This window comes from Sitophilus oryzae, unplaced genomic scaffold (assembly GCF_002938485.1).
Source record: "Sitophilus oryzae breed Bouriz unplaced genomic scaffold, Soryzae_2.0 scaffold_1059_pilon_pilon, whole genome shotgun sequence".
Classification (NCBI taxonomy): Eukaryota; Metazoa; Arthropoda; class Insecta; order Coleoptera; family Curculionidae; genus Sitophilus; species Sitophilus oryzae.
The window spans coordinates 3,925,983-3,943,302 of record NW_022145681.1 but is presented as its reverse complement, the minus strand read 5'-3'; the positions used below and the strand labels follow the sequence as shown (position 1 = coordinate 3,943,302).

Here is a 17,320-nt window from a genome sequence, read left to right as displayed (position 1 = left end):
GTTGTAAAGTAAATTTGTTACATTAGGTTTACATCAATTAAGTGCAGTAGTTGAAGAACATTACTTTTATATTTATTATCCTGTATAAAATATATTTTTCTTTAGAAATGGACGTATAAAATTTTATAACAGTAGAAAAATACGTCATGGGCTTTTCCGTGATATTAAAGTGATGTATGATAGCATAGGTAGATGTATATTGTTTAAGAGAACAATACAATATTACATTATTTTTATAAATCCTGTAGATATATATAGATATACAATTTATTCTATAACAAATTGCATTATTAGTTAAGAGACTGAGGATCTAATAGGTACACTTGATTTTTAAATGATTAAAATGTCTTGTGAAAAAAAAAATATATTGTATGTATTACTATTAAATGTAAAAAATGTTTAGAAAATATAGGAACAAAATTTTTACCAGGGTTTTATATATCATGCAAAACTCAACAATCCCTTCGTTCAAAAGAAACGTTTGTTGGTTTATCTAAAAACGGTAGCTTTGTCGTTTTCGATCCCGAATCGTGTCCACTTTCATATGAGCGCTCTACACGCTCTGTTGCTTAGCTACCGTGTCCCACCGACTGTAAACACTTCCCCGCAAAGGTGGGGATACCGGTGGGCGGAGTCACGCATTTAGCGACCTATCAAACGTTCGGCTGGGGTGACGTCACGGCGAGTGCGGCGCCTCCAATAGCGCACGCATCGGAGGGGGCACAGTGGAGGGGCGCTCGCCAACTCCGTCACGTCGAGCCAGCATTCGGCAGTAGTACAAACAGAGTCGCCGTAGGTGCAGACCGAAACGTGTACTGTGTCAGCGTATAAGTTAACCTTGTTATGTTAATTAGAGAGTTGGTTGCTTATAAAGACTATAGCCTTATGACACTACGCGACGGGTGAAAGACTATTCGGGATTGTTTGTGGTGAAACGAAATCTTGCGTTCTCGTTCCGATTTAGTGCGTTTTAAAGTGCAAAAGTGTACGAACACGAGGATAGTGCCGACTCGACGGCTGGGCGGCCCTTGCAGGGCATGGCGGCCACAACGTACCTGCCGGCGAGTAGTGCAGACCTAGAAGGCACAGTTGTCGGGATGAATATTGTAAGCGGGTACCATACAAGCGCGTCGCCGCGATCTGCGGCCGACGCTAACGAGATGAAATATTTGCCACAACACCATAGCCACCATAATCATATGGCTAGTTCTCCGAGTCCGGGAGGACATGCCGCGATGTCCCTATCGGCGGCGAATCCATGGGTGAGTCTTCAACCGGGTACAGACCCTTGGGGTGCTACTATGGCGAGCATGCACGCCCACCACCACCCTCATCACCAAGACGTAAAGCCCTTAGCCGCTCAGCAGGCTGATATGATGCATCATCATCGTCAGCAGCAACAAAGTATGGGCTCCCCACATGGCTGGCACGGACCTGTCGCATCAGCTCATTACAACCCCGGTGGTGCCGGATCGCCTCTTCATCAATACCATTCCGTTATGAACGGTATGTTAACCCATCATCAAGGAGCGCCACAACTCCATCACCCTCTTCATAGGGACATGCAAAGTCCTCATCATCCCCAGCATCCAGATAGGGATGTGAGCGGTGGCGAGGACGAGACGCCCACCAGCGACGATTTGGAAGCCTTTGCGAAGCAATTTAAGCAGCGACGGATAAAGTTGGGATTCACGCAGGCGGATGTGGGTTTAGCGTTAGGAACACTATACGGCAACGTTTTCTCGCAAACGACCATTTGCAGGTTCGAGGCATTACAGTTAAGTTTTAAAAATATGTGCAAACTGAAGCCGTTACTTCAAAAATGGCTCGAGGAAGCCGACTCGACGACGGGCTCGCCCACGTCCATCGACAAGATCGCGGCTCAAGGCCGAAAGAGAAAAAAGCGCACCAGCATCGAGGTGTCGGTAAAGGGCGCGCTTGAACAGCACTTTCACAAGCAACCCAAACCCTCCGCTCAAGAAATCACTTCTTTAGCCGATAGTCTCCAGCTCGAAAAAGAAGTGGTCAGGGTATGGTTCTGTAACAGACGTCAAAAAGAGAAACGGATGACGCCCCCGAATACGCTGGGCAGCGAGATCATGGAAGGCATGCCGCCCGGTAGTCACATGCATCCAGGCTACGGCCACCACCCCGACATGCACGGCTCGCCTATGGGTCAGCATTCGCACAGCCACAGCCCGCCGATGCTTTCGCCGCAGGGCATGGGCCACCAGCTGACTGCCCACTAGCACGCGGCCCACTGGGCCTCCCTTTTACACCACAGTGACAACGGCTAGTGATGACTGCCGCCCTAGGCGGCCCCGCTACCTCATGGACAATTTCCATCCTCCGGCCGTTGAGGAGGCCGAGTGGACTCTCTCTCAGTGCGAACGAGTACTAGTACCTTAGCAAAGGCCCTTCCAGGCTCAACTGTACATTACTGTAAATAGAGTGACTGGTCCTGCGGATCCTGTAATATAGTAGTAGACAATTTTCAGACGATTTGTACATATAGGGAAACAGCCCGCGTCGCTATCGACGGATTTGTGCGTTGAATGTAATCCTGGTCAGTGTAATTGAAGAAGATGTGTAGGGCTGAAGTTGCGCGCGGATGATCTATTCAGGTAACATGGATTTATTTTATCCATTGTTAAAATCTCTCTTATCCGTAAAAGTTTTTATTTTATTCCAATTCTTAATTTTGATAATTATTATAATAACTTCATTATTAGCATCAAACTCATGGAAGTTCTTAGATAAATTTTTCAAAACCTCGAAACTCAAGAAATATTGTTGAAGTCATTCTGTTGAATCTCTTTGTTTCAAAGCAAATACACTTGTTGGAAAAAATATCTAAGATATATGAATTTTATAGTCTACAGCATATCCTTAGATTGTCTTTACTAGAACAAAAACCTTTTTTAAAATTTGACATTTTGAAAAAAATGCATTCCTCATAAAAAAATTTGCTTGTTCGATAATGGTTAATCCCGTTTATACCTTTCAAAATGTACATACTGTCTTTTTTGTTTGAAAATATAGTTGAATTAGTCCTAAAAATCAAAACGCGTCTATGGTAATATAATTGCATTTTTATTCTTTGATAGATTATTATTGATAAAATTTTAATTAACTTCATATTTTTAGCTATTTTAAAATGCTAAAGAAGCACAATAATTATAGGAAAATATGATACTTTTACAACAGGGAAAAAAATATGACGTTAATGAAAATTAATAATAACCATCTTGGTAGATGGTAAGAATGAAATCAAAATTGTATTACCATAGAAACGCCTTTTGATTTTTAGGAATTCATTTTGTCATGTTTTTTTATTATTTTCTCTAAAAAGGTGAGGAAATTTGGAAAAATATAAACGGGATTAAATATTTTTATTTTTACATTTACATTTATCTCAAAATATCAATAATAAAAAACGTTTTCCTCTGGTAAAAAAATCCGGGGATATACTGTACATGAAGACAAAATGTAATTTTATTATTTTTAATAACATGGGTATTTAATGATCTCTCTAAGTTATTAAGTTGACATTGATGAAGTAAACTGAAGAATTTAAAGACACGCGAAGAAAATATTTAAAGGGAACATTAGAAATTTGATTTGTTCCCTTGTTAGTAATATTTTGTCCAAATTCAGCTTTGCACATCGTTTTCGTGTCCGGCTTTCATTGATCGCATTCTATACGGGCGCTACGTGATTTATACTTAAAAAAATTACACACTGTGAAACGAACGATTGCCGACTAAACAATTTATATTTAAGTAAGTTTATAATGTATAGAATGTCCTATATATTAAAAAAAAAAGAATATTAAAAAGTTGTTCTTTTACGTTGTTATTTCTTTTGGTTGATGTGTCAGTGCAGTTAGCTTTTGACTTTTATTTTTGGATGATCAGATTTAAGTAAATCGCCAAGTTCTGCAAGTCGCGAGTATTCATCATTTCACAGACCATGAGACACTTTTTCTTGTTTTATCTATAATTACGAAACCAAGTTATAAAACAACATGACCGTTATTTTTTTAAGTATTTTTATTTATAGGAGACATTTGAATATTTCGTTAAACATATTTTCATATAAATTGTGCATCATTACTTTTTAAAATAAATTTTATTTTTATGTTTAATTTTTTATGGACAGGTATCTCGACAAACTTTCAGTTTATTTAGAAAGATTTAAATTTTTATATTTTTTTATTTAATAAATAAGGATACTCGCGGCTTTGACTCATAAAACTGAAATTAAATATTGACATATTCAAAACTATGTTTAGTTTTGTCTAATATTGTTTAAGAAAATATAAGAAAAGAATATGTAAAATGCTCAGTGAGATCATTCATGCCTAGGTGTGAAATTTAAGTTGATATCGATAGTAGAGATCAAATAGGTTTTTTATTACTTGTATTAGTTTAAGTCAGTACCTAAAAATAACTTTCTATTCAAAGATTTTGTTATCTATGCTCCATTCAGTAGGGAATCTATCAAATCTGCTAAATAACCCATTCATAATATATTTTGATTTATGTTTATGTATGAGATTCAAATAAGGTATCGAGATTACAATCTGCAAAATATTTTTGCATAAATTTCAATACTCGCACTGCAAAAATTACTGTTACTCTTTGAATTGAATGATCACACTGAGTTTGAGTTAATAATTCATTGAAATCATTTCGGTTATTTTTTATATCTATTTCTTTTACTGAAATTTAGTAATTCTATCATATTTTGGTTGAAATTAAGGTCATTTAGATATTCCAGAAATAAAAGAAAACAAGGAATGATTCGAATTATTTCTCTATTATAGACGATGATGATGATAATGATACACGAGCGTTTCTTTCTAGTCATTTAATCGGCCGCATGGGCAATGTTGCCAACTCGTAGTCGTCATTGTTCGTGTGCGTATGTGTGTCGGGATTCTCCCTTTTCGCCCTGTACCAGCTGGTAGCTTTTTATACCATCGTTCTTTTGCTCGGCTAATTACCGAATAAACATTGCTTTACGGTGGGGTCCGTCAGATTCGCCGGACTCACACCTGCGTCACATTCAACACAAAAAACGTCCAGATTTGGCTTGTGCGTTATAATACAGGGAACTTTAGCGCTTTGAAATATTTTAGGAGATTTTTTCTTGTATTTTATTTGGTATTACGCAATGTTTGATTCAAATATCAATCTAGGTATATCAAAAGTACTTATTAATTCTCTATAAATTACACTGTCGTAAAATTTGTAAATAGCAAATATTTCTAAGCACATATATTCCATTTTTTAAATTAATTTTGACTTAATTTACATTGAGTGTAAAGTTATCATCTCTGAATTTATCTACCTGTCGGTATAGATAGATTCAGGTGTACAGTTATCAGTTAGTAACTACTAAACACTCAAATGTTCGAATTAAGGAACATAAAGATTATTTAAAAAGGGCGTTACCGCTTCTTTGATGTGAATAAACATAACATAAGTAAAAATTTAAAAAAATATTCATATACAGAAAGTTTGAGGCGTTTTGGTTTTACCTCAGTTAATTGTTGGTTTTGAAGTTTTAACTAGACATAATCTAATTTAAACAGAACGTCAACGGTTTTTATAAACGGTTAAAAAAATAAGTATTCTTGAATATAGTTGTAATTAGATATTTACTTAATTGTTTTCTTTTTTCTTTGTGTTTTTTTTTGCTTCCAACGACGGGAAGAGATACTTCCCGAAAAGCATTTTTTTGTCCGTTATGCAAATTTGTTTTATTAGTAAAACACCGTTGACAAGTTAGTATCCATTGGATTAACGCAAGTGTTTACAAAAAATAACTATTTTATTTTGTAGATTTTCTTACAGTGCAAGTGGCGAAATACCCATAGGACTTTTTTGAATTTATAAAATACTAATATAGCAATATAGTTTCTTGTTTTATAGCTAAACTAACTGATAACTGTGTACTTTGATGTGCATTGGTTAGTATATAGTTTGTGTATATTTTACCCTGTAACTTTAAAATCTCGAAAAACATTTTTATTGTCACTTCTGACAGTTTTTTCAAATTTTATAGATATTTTACTCAGTTTTTAAGCAATTACCTTTGGATTTACCTACATATTCACAAAAAATATGACTTGCCTCTATCAAACTATCTAAATGAACTGTCAGTGATATAAATATTTACGATTTTTTAACATTCCAATATTTTGAAGTTTTAATATCATCGTCTGGCATTTTTATGGGAGTTACAAAAGGGTTTTTAATTTTCCGTATAGTATTAAAAGAAAATATTTTGTATGTCGAGTACGGGATAACTACACCAAATTTCAACTTACATTCTAGTTCACAACATAAAGTATAGTCAGTGAGTGTCAAATCGCTTAATGATAAATAACTATTTTGATTTTTTCAGTTTTATTTACAAAAGTATAAGTATTTACACACAACAAAAAGAATAAATAAAAAAATATATTTTGACGAAATTTTTACGAATGTCCAGTTTGTCGATAGCCCAAGAAAAACAACACAGAAAGTTTTAAAATTTCCCATAAAGTAATATATTTCTGTTCGTCTATATTTGTTGAGAAGCAAACATAGGGCTTTATTAAGGTAAATTGGTACCCTAGGTACCATTTCTTTTGCCATCCCTTTTACCCTGAAACTTCTTGGAATGGTTTATATTATTATGTTTATAGAAAATATATGTTTTGTCATCAGATGATTAAGAAAGCTTATAAAGTTATTTAGAATGTTTATGGTTGTCTATAGGTAGACCATTGCATCAAAGTGGGTACCTAGCCTGAAAATTAACATTTCTATTTTTTTAACTTATTGCTGGACAGTAAACTAAAATTACTTAGTGCGTGGGAAAATATTTTATTGGATTCACCCTATCTTCTGTCGTATATAAAAAAAAATCTATACAGGGTGGTCCGAATTGTATTCCGGAAACTTCGGCAGCATATTCTTCAGATAAAAATAGGTAAAAAAGTTCATATAAATGTATGTCCTAAAATGCTTAGTTTCCGAGATACAGGGTGTAGTAATTTCATTTTTATTTCGATTTTTTCCAAATAATTTCTGAAGTAACGTCAATATTTAGATGAAAATTGGTGTCTGGCAGTTTTTTTGTCATGAGAAATTTGATTTTGGAGTCAATATGAGTCCTACTGGTAGAGGGCGCCACCTACATGTGTTTTGAAGCCTAATAACTTTTTGTCCGTACCTGTATAAAACTACCGAGGGAAAAAATATACATCTCTGTGATTTTTTACGTAAAAACAATCTCTTTGTAAAAATCGCTACGAGCAACCGTTCTCAAGATATTTAGAATGGAAATAGTCAATACATGCCATTATTAACGAAAAATAAACAGGTTCAGAGTAGATAGAGTTATTTCACTGAAATAATAAATTTGGGAAATTTTTATTTTTTTAAATTAACCATATTTGTTCTGCAAAAAAATGATGATAAAACAGTTTTTGTTGAACTTTTGGTACAAAAACATTTCAAATTTATGATCTCAGTCTAATAACTATTTAGTCAACATGTTTAATTTATGTCAGTGATGACAGGTATTGATAATTTCAACTCCAAATATCTCGAGAACCGTTACTCGTAGCGATTTTTACCAAGAGACCTTTTTTACGTAAAAAGCGTCGCAAATGTATATTTTATTACTCAGTAGTTTTATATAGGTACGGACGAAAAGTTATTACTCTTCAAACCAGTTAAAAAATATGTAGGTGGTGCCCTCTACTAGTAGGAGTCATATTGACTTCAAAATCAAATTTCTCATGTCAAAAAACTCCCAGACACCAATTTTTATCCAAATATTGACGTTACTGCAGAAATTATTTGGAAAAAATCGAAATAAAAATGAAATTTCTACACCCTTTATCTCCGAAACTAAGCATTTTTGGACATACATCCATACGAACATTTTTACTTATTTTTATGTGCAGAATATGCTGCCGAAGTTTCTGGAATACAATTCGGACCACCCTGTATATGGATGAAGCAGCCCTAAGTAAAAATAAAAATATACTTAACCAGAAATTTAACAGAGATAATCGACATTTTTTTATAGTTTAGAAACAGTATTTTTAAATACATATATGATTTAAATTTTACTCATTAAATTTCAATCAATCTATATTGAATAAATATTACTCTATTTTGAAGCTTAGTTAATATTTAATGCCTTAAAATGAATTTATAGTCTTTTAAATATTAAATGGGAATTATAAAGAATAACTTAACTATTCATTAAAGTCAGCAATAGTTGTAACTTAAATATGTGCAAAATACTTCCATATCCAAATATCCAAGCCACATATTTTTTATGTTCTGTCCTCTCTGTGTATTTTTGTAGAAGATTTGTTTTATTTTGTAAAGCCTACAAATACTAAAAATCAAAATTGTTAAGTGCCAACGAGTTGTGTTAAATTTATAGTAATAATATACTCATTAGTTTTATTACAAATTTATCAGGCATCGGGCAAATTTAAAGTATTTTACTTTACACTGAATCCGTCTTCAAAAATATCTATATAATAATTTAATATTATTCTAGAAAACATAAATCTGAATAATAAATTTAGCTATTCCAGAGCAATTTAAACTTCTGAATATATTCATTAATTTGACTTGAATATACCCTATTACTTTTATTTAGTAAATTGATATTTTTTTTTAAAATTAGTATGAATTATTGCAATTAAATCTTTTGGTATTAATTCATTATCATTGATTAAAGCTTTGTTAAAGTTTTTTTTTCAAACTTGCTAATTTTTCTATTTATATTTGTTATTTTTTTATTATTTTGACAGTGTTTTCAAATTATTTGAAGTGTTATTTTTAAATTTCTTTAATATCAACATTTTTCATCAAGTTTTAACGTTAACTAGGTACATATTATTCTTAATTATATTTTTTCAACTTTTTACCGTTACACTTCTTTGAAATAATTTAAATAAAAAATAAATATTAAGTATTAACTTGTAATAATTATTATTCAATTGAAAAAATCAATCCTGTTTTTCTTTTGCGGAATTCGACAAAACATTTTAATTTGCAAATGCAAAATAGCACTACATAATTTTGATTTTAAATAAATACATCGCTAACGAACTACCGTCAAAATTTACCGGCGATGCGTCGTGTACCAATAAAATCAAAATGGAGTTTCGAAATTGAGGTGTTGTTCATTATCAATTTCATAAATTATCTTTTGCCGCTTATTTTACTTTGTCAAAATTGATGCAAGTTGTGTAATTAATATAACTTTTTAATTATCTCATAACTATTTAGTTAGGTCATAATAATATATACAGTGATCAACAAAAAATATATACTTACAGTTCATATTTTTTTCACCAATTGAGCATATCCAATATAAAAAAACAATTATGTGTGTTATGTCAAATATAATTCAGGTTGTGTGTGGAAACTTTGCTATTACAACATCAAAATAACGCAGATTTGCCACAATGCACCGTAACATTTTATTTTGAAACTAATCACGTGTTTCGCTATGTTAGCATTAATAGCAGATGATACTCACTTGGTTAGCAGCGTGCATCCAGAATTTTAATATAAAAGTAATAATAATATAGGAAAACACTTAATATAAATTAAGTTTCTCTAAAAAAATCCTTTATGGGTATGTCGCCACTGCATTGTCAGAAGTTATGTTTACAGTAATACAAATTTGCCTAACGAAGAAAAAAAAATGCTTAACGTTTTGGAAAGTTATCTCTTTCCGTCGTCGGAAGCAAATAAATACAAAGAATAAAGAAAAAAACTATTTAAAATATTTAAATTAAACTATTCGAGAACACTTCACTTTTTTAAAACCGATACGTCTACAAGAAACCGTTGACGTTCTGTTAAAATGACATTATATCAAGTTAAACTTCAAAATTAACAATTACTACCTGATAACAATTACATAATAAGGTAAAACCAAAAAGCCCCAAACTTTCTGTATGATTATTTTTAAATTTTACGTATGTTATGTTTATTTATGTTATGTTCTTTAAAATCAAAGAAGCGATTGCCATACATTACTAACATCTACAGATGCATGAGCAATATATTTATTTTTATTAGATTGAAGTAAAAAAGCCTCTTTTATTTTTCTTTTAGAGGCTATCGCTTCTTTCTTTTTTTTATAAATTAAGTGTTTTCTTGTATTCATATAGTTTTTATTTCGAACATATAGTGAATGGGATTAGGTTAAACATAGATCAGAAGCTATCAAACATAAACGTTGTACAGAATTAATCTTTAAGCCTATGAGCAAGTTTTTAAAATTATACAGCAGTTTGTTAAAGAATACAAAATTCTGTCTTAATACGGCAAAAACATTCTATATTAGAAAATAACATCAGTCGATTATTAAAACTTCTTAAATAATTTCTCATAAAAAAATAGAACTATTAGTGGATGATTAAAATTGCTTTAATTTCAGTTTTATCAGAAAATATAGTTTAGAAGATAAAATTAAAACTGTTATAATACCTTTTCATACAATAATAACATCATCAGTCGATCATTGAAACTAATTTAATCCTCTCTCGTATAAAAATAGCATCCTTAATGGATAATTAAAATTGATTTAATCTCCCTATACATGAAAATAGAGTATAGTGCTATAATACCTTTCCATACAATAATAACATGATCAGTCGATGATTAAAACTAATTTAATCTTCTCTCATATAAAAATAGCTTCATTAATGGATAATTAAAATTGGTTTAATCTCCCTATAATATATGAAAATAGAGTTTAGCAGATAATTTTTAAAACTACTTAAACAGTATTTCATGCAAAAATAACATCATCAGCCGATGATTAAAACTGGTTTAATGCTGCCCCATATAAAAATAGCATATTATGATTAAAATTGCTTTAATCCTTGCTAGTCTGAATAAAGATTTAGCACATGATTAAAACTGTTTTAATAATCTTTCATAAGAAATCTACTTTAATGATCGTCGGAGTATTCTATTAGTTAGCGAAACATTGACAAAGAGTTTAAATTTAAACATTTAACTAGATTATAGAAAAAACTCCGGAACACCTTGATTATTTCTTTTCTAAAGTAGCTAATCAGATTATTCAAAAAGATTAAGGTCCTTCTGATAGAACTTTTAATGTAATAATCCCTAAATGCTATATTATTTAATGACAAATCAACTGAAATATCTAGGAGTGTTTCAAACAAAAGCAATTTTATGACCTACTTTGAAATATACCTACTCAAATGGTTGTTAAGTCTACCAGCTGTAAAATTCCTGGTAACTCGATGTGATTTCAGACCGCATTTTGTTGAAAGCAAATTAAAGTGAATCCTACGCACAACACGTGACGCAATAATGACGACTCGTCTGTTAATGAATTGAGCACGTTTTTGTTATTTTAGATACGAAATCATTGTCTAATTTTTGTGACACTATAACATTTTATCGTGCTTTGTACTTACATATTATATACAAATCTAGGATATTCGTTGGTCTTGCGAAAAAAGAACATCCTTTGTTTAGTACGAAAGCGTAATGCTGCCCGTATTAGAAAATATTTTCAAAAAAATTACTTTTCTTTTCTAAATTTACCCTTTTTTGTAAATTTACACATTTTCTGTAAATTTACACTTTTTTGTAAATTTACCATTTTTCTGTAAATTTACACATTTTCAGTAAATTTACATTTTTTTCTGTGAATTTACACTTTTTTGTAAATTTACACTTTTTTGTAAATTTACCATTTTTCTGTAAATTTACACATTTTCAGTAAATTTACATTTTTTTCTGTGAATTTACACTTTTTTGTAAATTTATACATTTTCTGTAAATTTACAATTTTTTGTAAATTTACACCTTTTCTGTAAATTTAAACCGTTCCTGTAATGCCGCTTTTATTTTGTAAATTTACACATTTTGTGTAAATTTAGACATTTTCAGTAAATTTACATTTTTTTGTGTGAATTTACACTTTTTTGTAAATTTACACATTTTCTGTAAATTTACAATTTTTAGTAAATTTACACCTTTTCTGTAAATTTACACTTTTTCTGTAAGGCCGCCATTTTTTTGTAAATTTACACATTTTCTGTAAATTTCCTGTTTTTCTTTTATAGCACTAGTTTCTAGATGTTCTTTATATAAAAACAGTGAATCCTAGCAATGGCCGTTAAATTTCCACCAAGGTAGAAATTGGCAGAAAAAGTGTAATTTTACAGGAAACGTGTAAATTTACAGAAACGCTGTAAATTTACAGAAAATTTGTAAATTGACGGAAAAGTGTTGGTTTAAAATTTAAAATACCGCTAAATTTACAGAAAAGGTGTAAATTTACAGAAAAAGTGTAAATTTTCCTAAAAATATTTTCCAATATTGTCATGGCAACTCTACGCTTTCGTAGTTAGTTTTTAAGACTCAAAAAATTATTCTCCAAGGGCCTATTATTGTATAATCTAGTTGAATTATATTAATTCCAACTATTTTTTTCTCATTCTTAAGTTAAATAAAATTGAAATTGTTCAATGAATGCAACAATAAATGTTTTTAGTGAGGAAAAAAATCTAATTATTTTTTATTGTTGCATTCATTTTTCTTAACGTTTATGTGCAATCGAATTATATTTTTGTTGTATAAAGAAAAAAAAAGGAATGTTTGTCGGTAAAAACTTCTTTAATAAAAAAACGGAAAGAGTCGAAAACGAATGCTTTAGTACAACTTGTTTCTAATCTAAGATTTTAAACTATAAATTAAACGAAGAAGAAGAAGAAAGAAAAGAAACCGTATAAGGGATATTGTTAAGATGGAATTCTAGTTAGGTTTCGGGCTAAAGCTAAAATTCCGATCGTGGTCCACTAAAAACCTGTTTTTTACAAGGTATAAACGGTTATCGGTCCTTCTCAATCGTATTTTGGTACTTTTTCTTTCTCTCCATATAGTGATGTCGTAGGTATAAACTAAATTTAGACAAATAGTTATTTGCCCAGGCATATTTTGAGTGCCTTGGCAAATAGCGAACACATTATAATGATCAATATTTTGCTCATCACTTATTTGATCAATACCCAGGTTAGGTTCAGATAGACCGGTATTTTACTAGGCAATTAGCCATATGAATGAAATACAAACAAAATTAAAGCGCATTCATCAGTGATGTCATAATCAAAACGCTATCTCCCAAATCGGAACGTTCCTCTAAAGATTTGTTAATTAGAGATGGGTAGATTCGGTATTTTAAAAGAGTCGGGTCTGGACTTACATCAAGCTCCATGGACTAACATCCAGGTTCCAGTTCTGCCGGATCTATATAATTCCAACCTTAAATTTTAATTAAACTAAATTTTGTATTGCATGAAGCAATCCGCGTTCAAAAGTTAGTAGTCCATTAGGGAAATCTGATGTTTGCGTTTTCTAAACGTTTATTACCTGATCTTAGCTGTTCTATTTATTTGGTATTGGTGCCTTAAGGTGCCTTAGTGCCAAATTTATGACTATGAGGCAAAGCATTAAGAACTTTCCTTCTTATTAAGGTGCCGTGCAGATTCCTGCGTGGGCGTTCATCTTTTTCTTCCTTATCAGATGGTTCTATTAATTGCAGCGAATGGGAGTGCTTGGAAATCCTGTATGCCTGTAAATGACGAATATTTCTCAGCCAGGATAGCTTCCTTTGGCCTATTCCCCTTTTGCCTCGCTTGATTTGGAGAATTTATCCTTTATAATTATCCTGGAGAATTAGAGGCTAAAATTGATAGCGTTCTCCACGTAGTATGTGTCCCAAATAGGTTATTTCCCTCTCCTTGATGATTTCGAAGTGTTCACGTTCTCCTAAACTAGCTCTTCTGAGAATGTCTTCATTCCTCACACAATTAACCCAGGACACTCTTAGCTTTCGTCGTAGGGTTCACATCTCCAAGGCTTCAATTCTGTTTATTGTTGCTACTTTCAGTGTCCATGCTTCCACACCATATAACAAAACGGACTAGACATAGCACTTCACCATTCTGTATCTAAGGCCGAAGTTCAAGTTCCTATCTGTGAGAAACCTTCGAAGTTGTAGGAAAAGTTGTTCTTGCTTAATCGATCCTGCATTTGTTTTCCTGGTCTGGATCCCACGTTTGGTTAACCATGAATCCGAAGTATTTTAATTAAAATTGTGTGACCTGCTCGATGACCTCATCATTTTAGTAAAATCTGGTGTTCGGAATGTTGTTTCTACAGTTGTTGTACAGCCATAAATTAATTTTTTCTAATATTAATGTTTAACCCCAATCTTTGGCTTTCGTTGTTAACCTTATTTAGAAGGATTTGGAGATCATTTGCATTGTCTGTCATTAAGAACTTTACATACTATAAAAGATAGTCGAGATACAATTACAGCCTTTCATCAAAACTGCCGCATAGATATTGCTTCATACTAGAAGAGAAAAGATCGGCAGTTAACATCGTTTTATAAGTTACAGAATTCGAGCCCTATTCTTTAATATTTACTCCGGACTATCGTCCATTTTCGAAATCAGTAATTTTATACCAATGAAAACATCTAAAGTTCGGACTTTAAAAGCAACGTCTTTTCAAAACCTATTCGTAAAATGTTTAAACCATGTGGTGAGTTTATTACTTGAAAAAATACTCAGGATTTTTTCAAGAAATGAACCCGGGCTTTAATATATCTCAGTTGATTAGAAACGTCGAATGATTAAACATGGAGAACTAATACCAGCTTTTTATGATTCCAAAGCGTCATATTACTTTACTAAAAGGGGTTCGTAGGCAAGCTGCCTTACAGAAAAACATAAATGGCAGAAAATTACAGTTTTTTAAAAAGTTCTTCAACAAAAGATCAATACAAAACCAATGGTGGAGAGATGGTTATGGCGATGTGCAATTATAAAATTTGCATTAAAGGGTAGATGTTTTCTTTTTATTTTTATTATTTTTTGAAGATAAAATTTTATATTTGTAGAAAATATTTTAGCGTTATTTTTTAATGTCTACTTAGGTATGTAACAAATAACTACCAAGCTTCGTAAAATCAGGCAAATACTAAATGCCTGAATTTAATCTGCGCATTTATCAAATGACTGATGGGGACATCGGCAAATTATAAATATCTACCTAGACACATAGAAAAATATAAATGTTTTGTAATCATTCTGCTATATTGCCACGGCACTTAGCAAATGCCTAGGCAATGACTATTTGCCTAAAATTGCTTTATACCGACGACAGTGATATGTTTAAAAAACAGTTTCGCCTAAATACGACTACTCTCTAGAGTATATAGACAAACTGAAGCTATAATTTATTTTTTATTTTTATGTTTTTTTGTGTAATTGTATAAAATATTGTTATATATTATAGAAAGAAGATATCTTTGTGTAAAATAATTACATATGTATTTTTATGAATGTCCAAAAATAAAAATAAAGTAAGACTGTTTATAAATTATATTGTGCCGGTGTTTTATTTTTACCTTTGGAACTGTTTTCGAAACGAAGTGAGCTTGTCACGACTAATGTCCAATTAGGTATGTAATTTTAATCGACAGGAACATATAAAATATTGACAAATGACATAACAGTATCGATTAAATAATAGTATAATAAATTAAAATGTATTTAAATTTTATTGAAATATAAACATTAGTTGTCGACGGGCATAAGTAGGTAAACATGTAATTCATTGTAAGTAAATAAATAACCTGCCTTTTAATGTAATTCATTCAATGTAAATATAGTTTCGTATAATTTTTGCAATGATACTAAAATTACATGTAATTGAACTAATTTTTAAAGTGGTGAGTTTTTTTTATTAATTAATATTGGCTATCGCAGGTAAGTAATATATTTTATTATAAAATACCGTTAATTTTTTTTTCATAGTTGATGGCTGTGGTTTTATTAACTATTAAATATGATATCTATCTTCCTTTCATTATAAACGAATTTTTAAAGTAACTTTACTTCTTTCAAAAAGTTAAAGCAATTTAGTCTTGAGCCAATTTTATACGAGGGGCAAACCACTTCCAAAAATGGTGTACAATAAATACCAATTTTGGGAAAAAAGTACCAAAAATACGAAATTATTTCCAAAAAAATACCAAATTAGTACCAAAGTCTGTCTCAAGCAACATGTTTAAACATTTGTTTGATAGCATTGATTCTGGCCTCGATTCTGGCTTATTCTGATCAGGTTCATTTAGACAAACCATCATCGTGTCCTTAAGAGCTTTCGATATTTCCAATTTCCTTAAGAGTAGAATTTAGTTTCTCTAATATCGAAATAAAGTTGGTTATAAGAGGTTGATTATACTGAAACTTTTCAATTTTTCTTTAATTCCTTTGCGAGCGGCTGTATTTTGTAGACTTCCAAATTGAATTATTGCTTGTTGACGGTATAAGGTTGAAGCGGCAATTGATAATGGTAGTAAAGGGGTAACATCGGGGAGATAATTATTATTGCTTGTGGATGGTATGGCTAAAGTGGCGGCTGATAAGGGTAGTTCCGAGGCTCGTTTAGTGGGGGGGATAATTACGCAGTCTAGTATTTTTACATTAGGATTTCTTTGATTACAGAGAGCTTCACATATTAGATTAGGGGGTACAATTTTATTACATGAGGGTTTGCATGCTTCTGTAATTTCCTCGGTATTTTCCGTAGAAGGCTCGGTAGAAGGCTTTTTTAGCAACGAAGTTATTTTTGGTTGTGCCTCAGAGGTATTTAAAGAATTATTGCTGACCTCTGATTTAACCTCGGATTTGATGATTGATGTACTAAAAATAATGTTATTAAACAGACTATTGCAGTTCAGAGTGCTCCAGAGTTCATCACCAATTTTTGACTTTAACCATTGCTTTAGTATTTTAGAAACTATATTATTTTCTTGGGTATAATCAGTTTCCAAAACATGTAGAGTGGTATCTTCTGAAAGACTTCCAGAACTAAACGATTTTGTCACAGCACCTTTAGATTCCAGATATTTTTCAGTATTAGCTTTAGATGTACTTGGGGCTAGAAATATAGATATTTTTCAGTATTAGCTTTAGATGCAAATGGGCTAGAAATGATGCAATCAGCTTCCCGGCCGTCGTCGCCACGTGCATCTAATCCAACGTTGCCAGATGTCCAACAAAATACCTGTTTAATACCAGTTTAATACCAAATAAAACCAGTTTATTACCAAATAATACCAGTTTATTACCAAATAATACCAAATTAGTACCAAAAATACCAAATTAGTACCAAAAAAATACAAGTATTACCAAGTGCTTGTGCAAAACCACCAGCGGTTTGCC

The 17,320-nt window shown here is 31.6% G+C and overlaps 1 protein-coding gene across 1 annotated transcript; it reads left to right on the top strand.

The window, feature by feature from the left end:
* The first annotated feature begins 792 nt into the window (after nucleotides 1-792).
* Nucleotides 793-3,337, top strand: LOC115876776 (POU domain protein CF1A). Its single transcript, XM_030892706.1, has one exon. It carries the CDS (start codon nucleotides 1,038-1,040, stop codon nucleotides 2,247-2,249), a length of 1,212 nt encoding a protein of 403 aa, XP_030748566.1. The 5' UTR covers nucleotides 793-1,037; the 3' UTR covers nucleotides 2,250-3,337.
* Nucleotides 3,338-17,320: the final 13,983 nt, after the last annotated feature.

Coding starts and splice junctions, on each gene's coding strand:
- LOC115876776 (XM_030892706.1), top strand. CDS start 1,038: ATGGCGGCCACAACGTACCTGCCGGCGAGTAGTGCAGACCTAGAAGGC.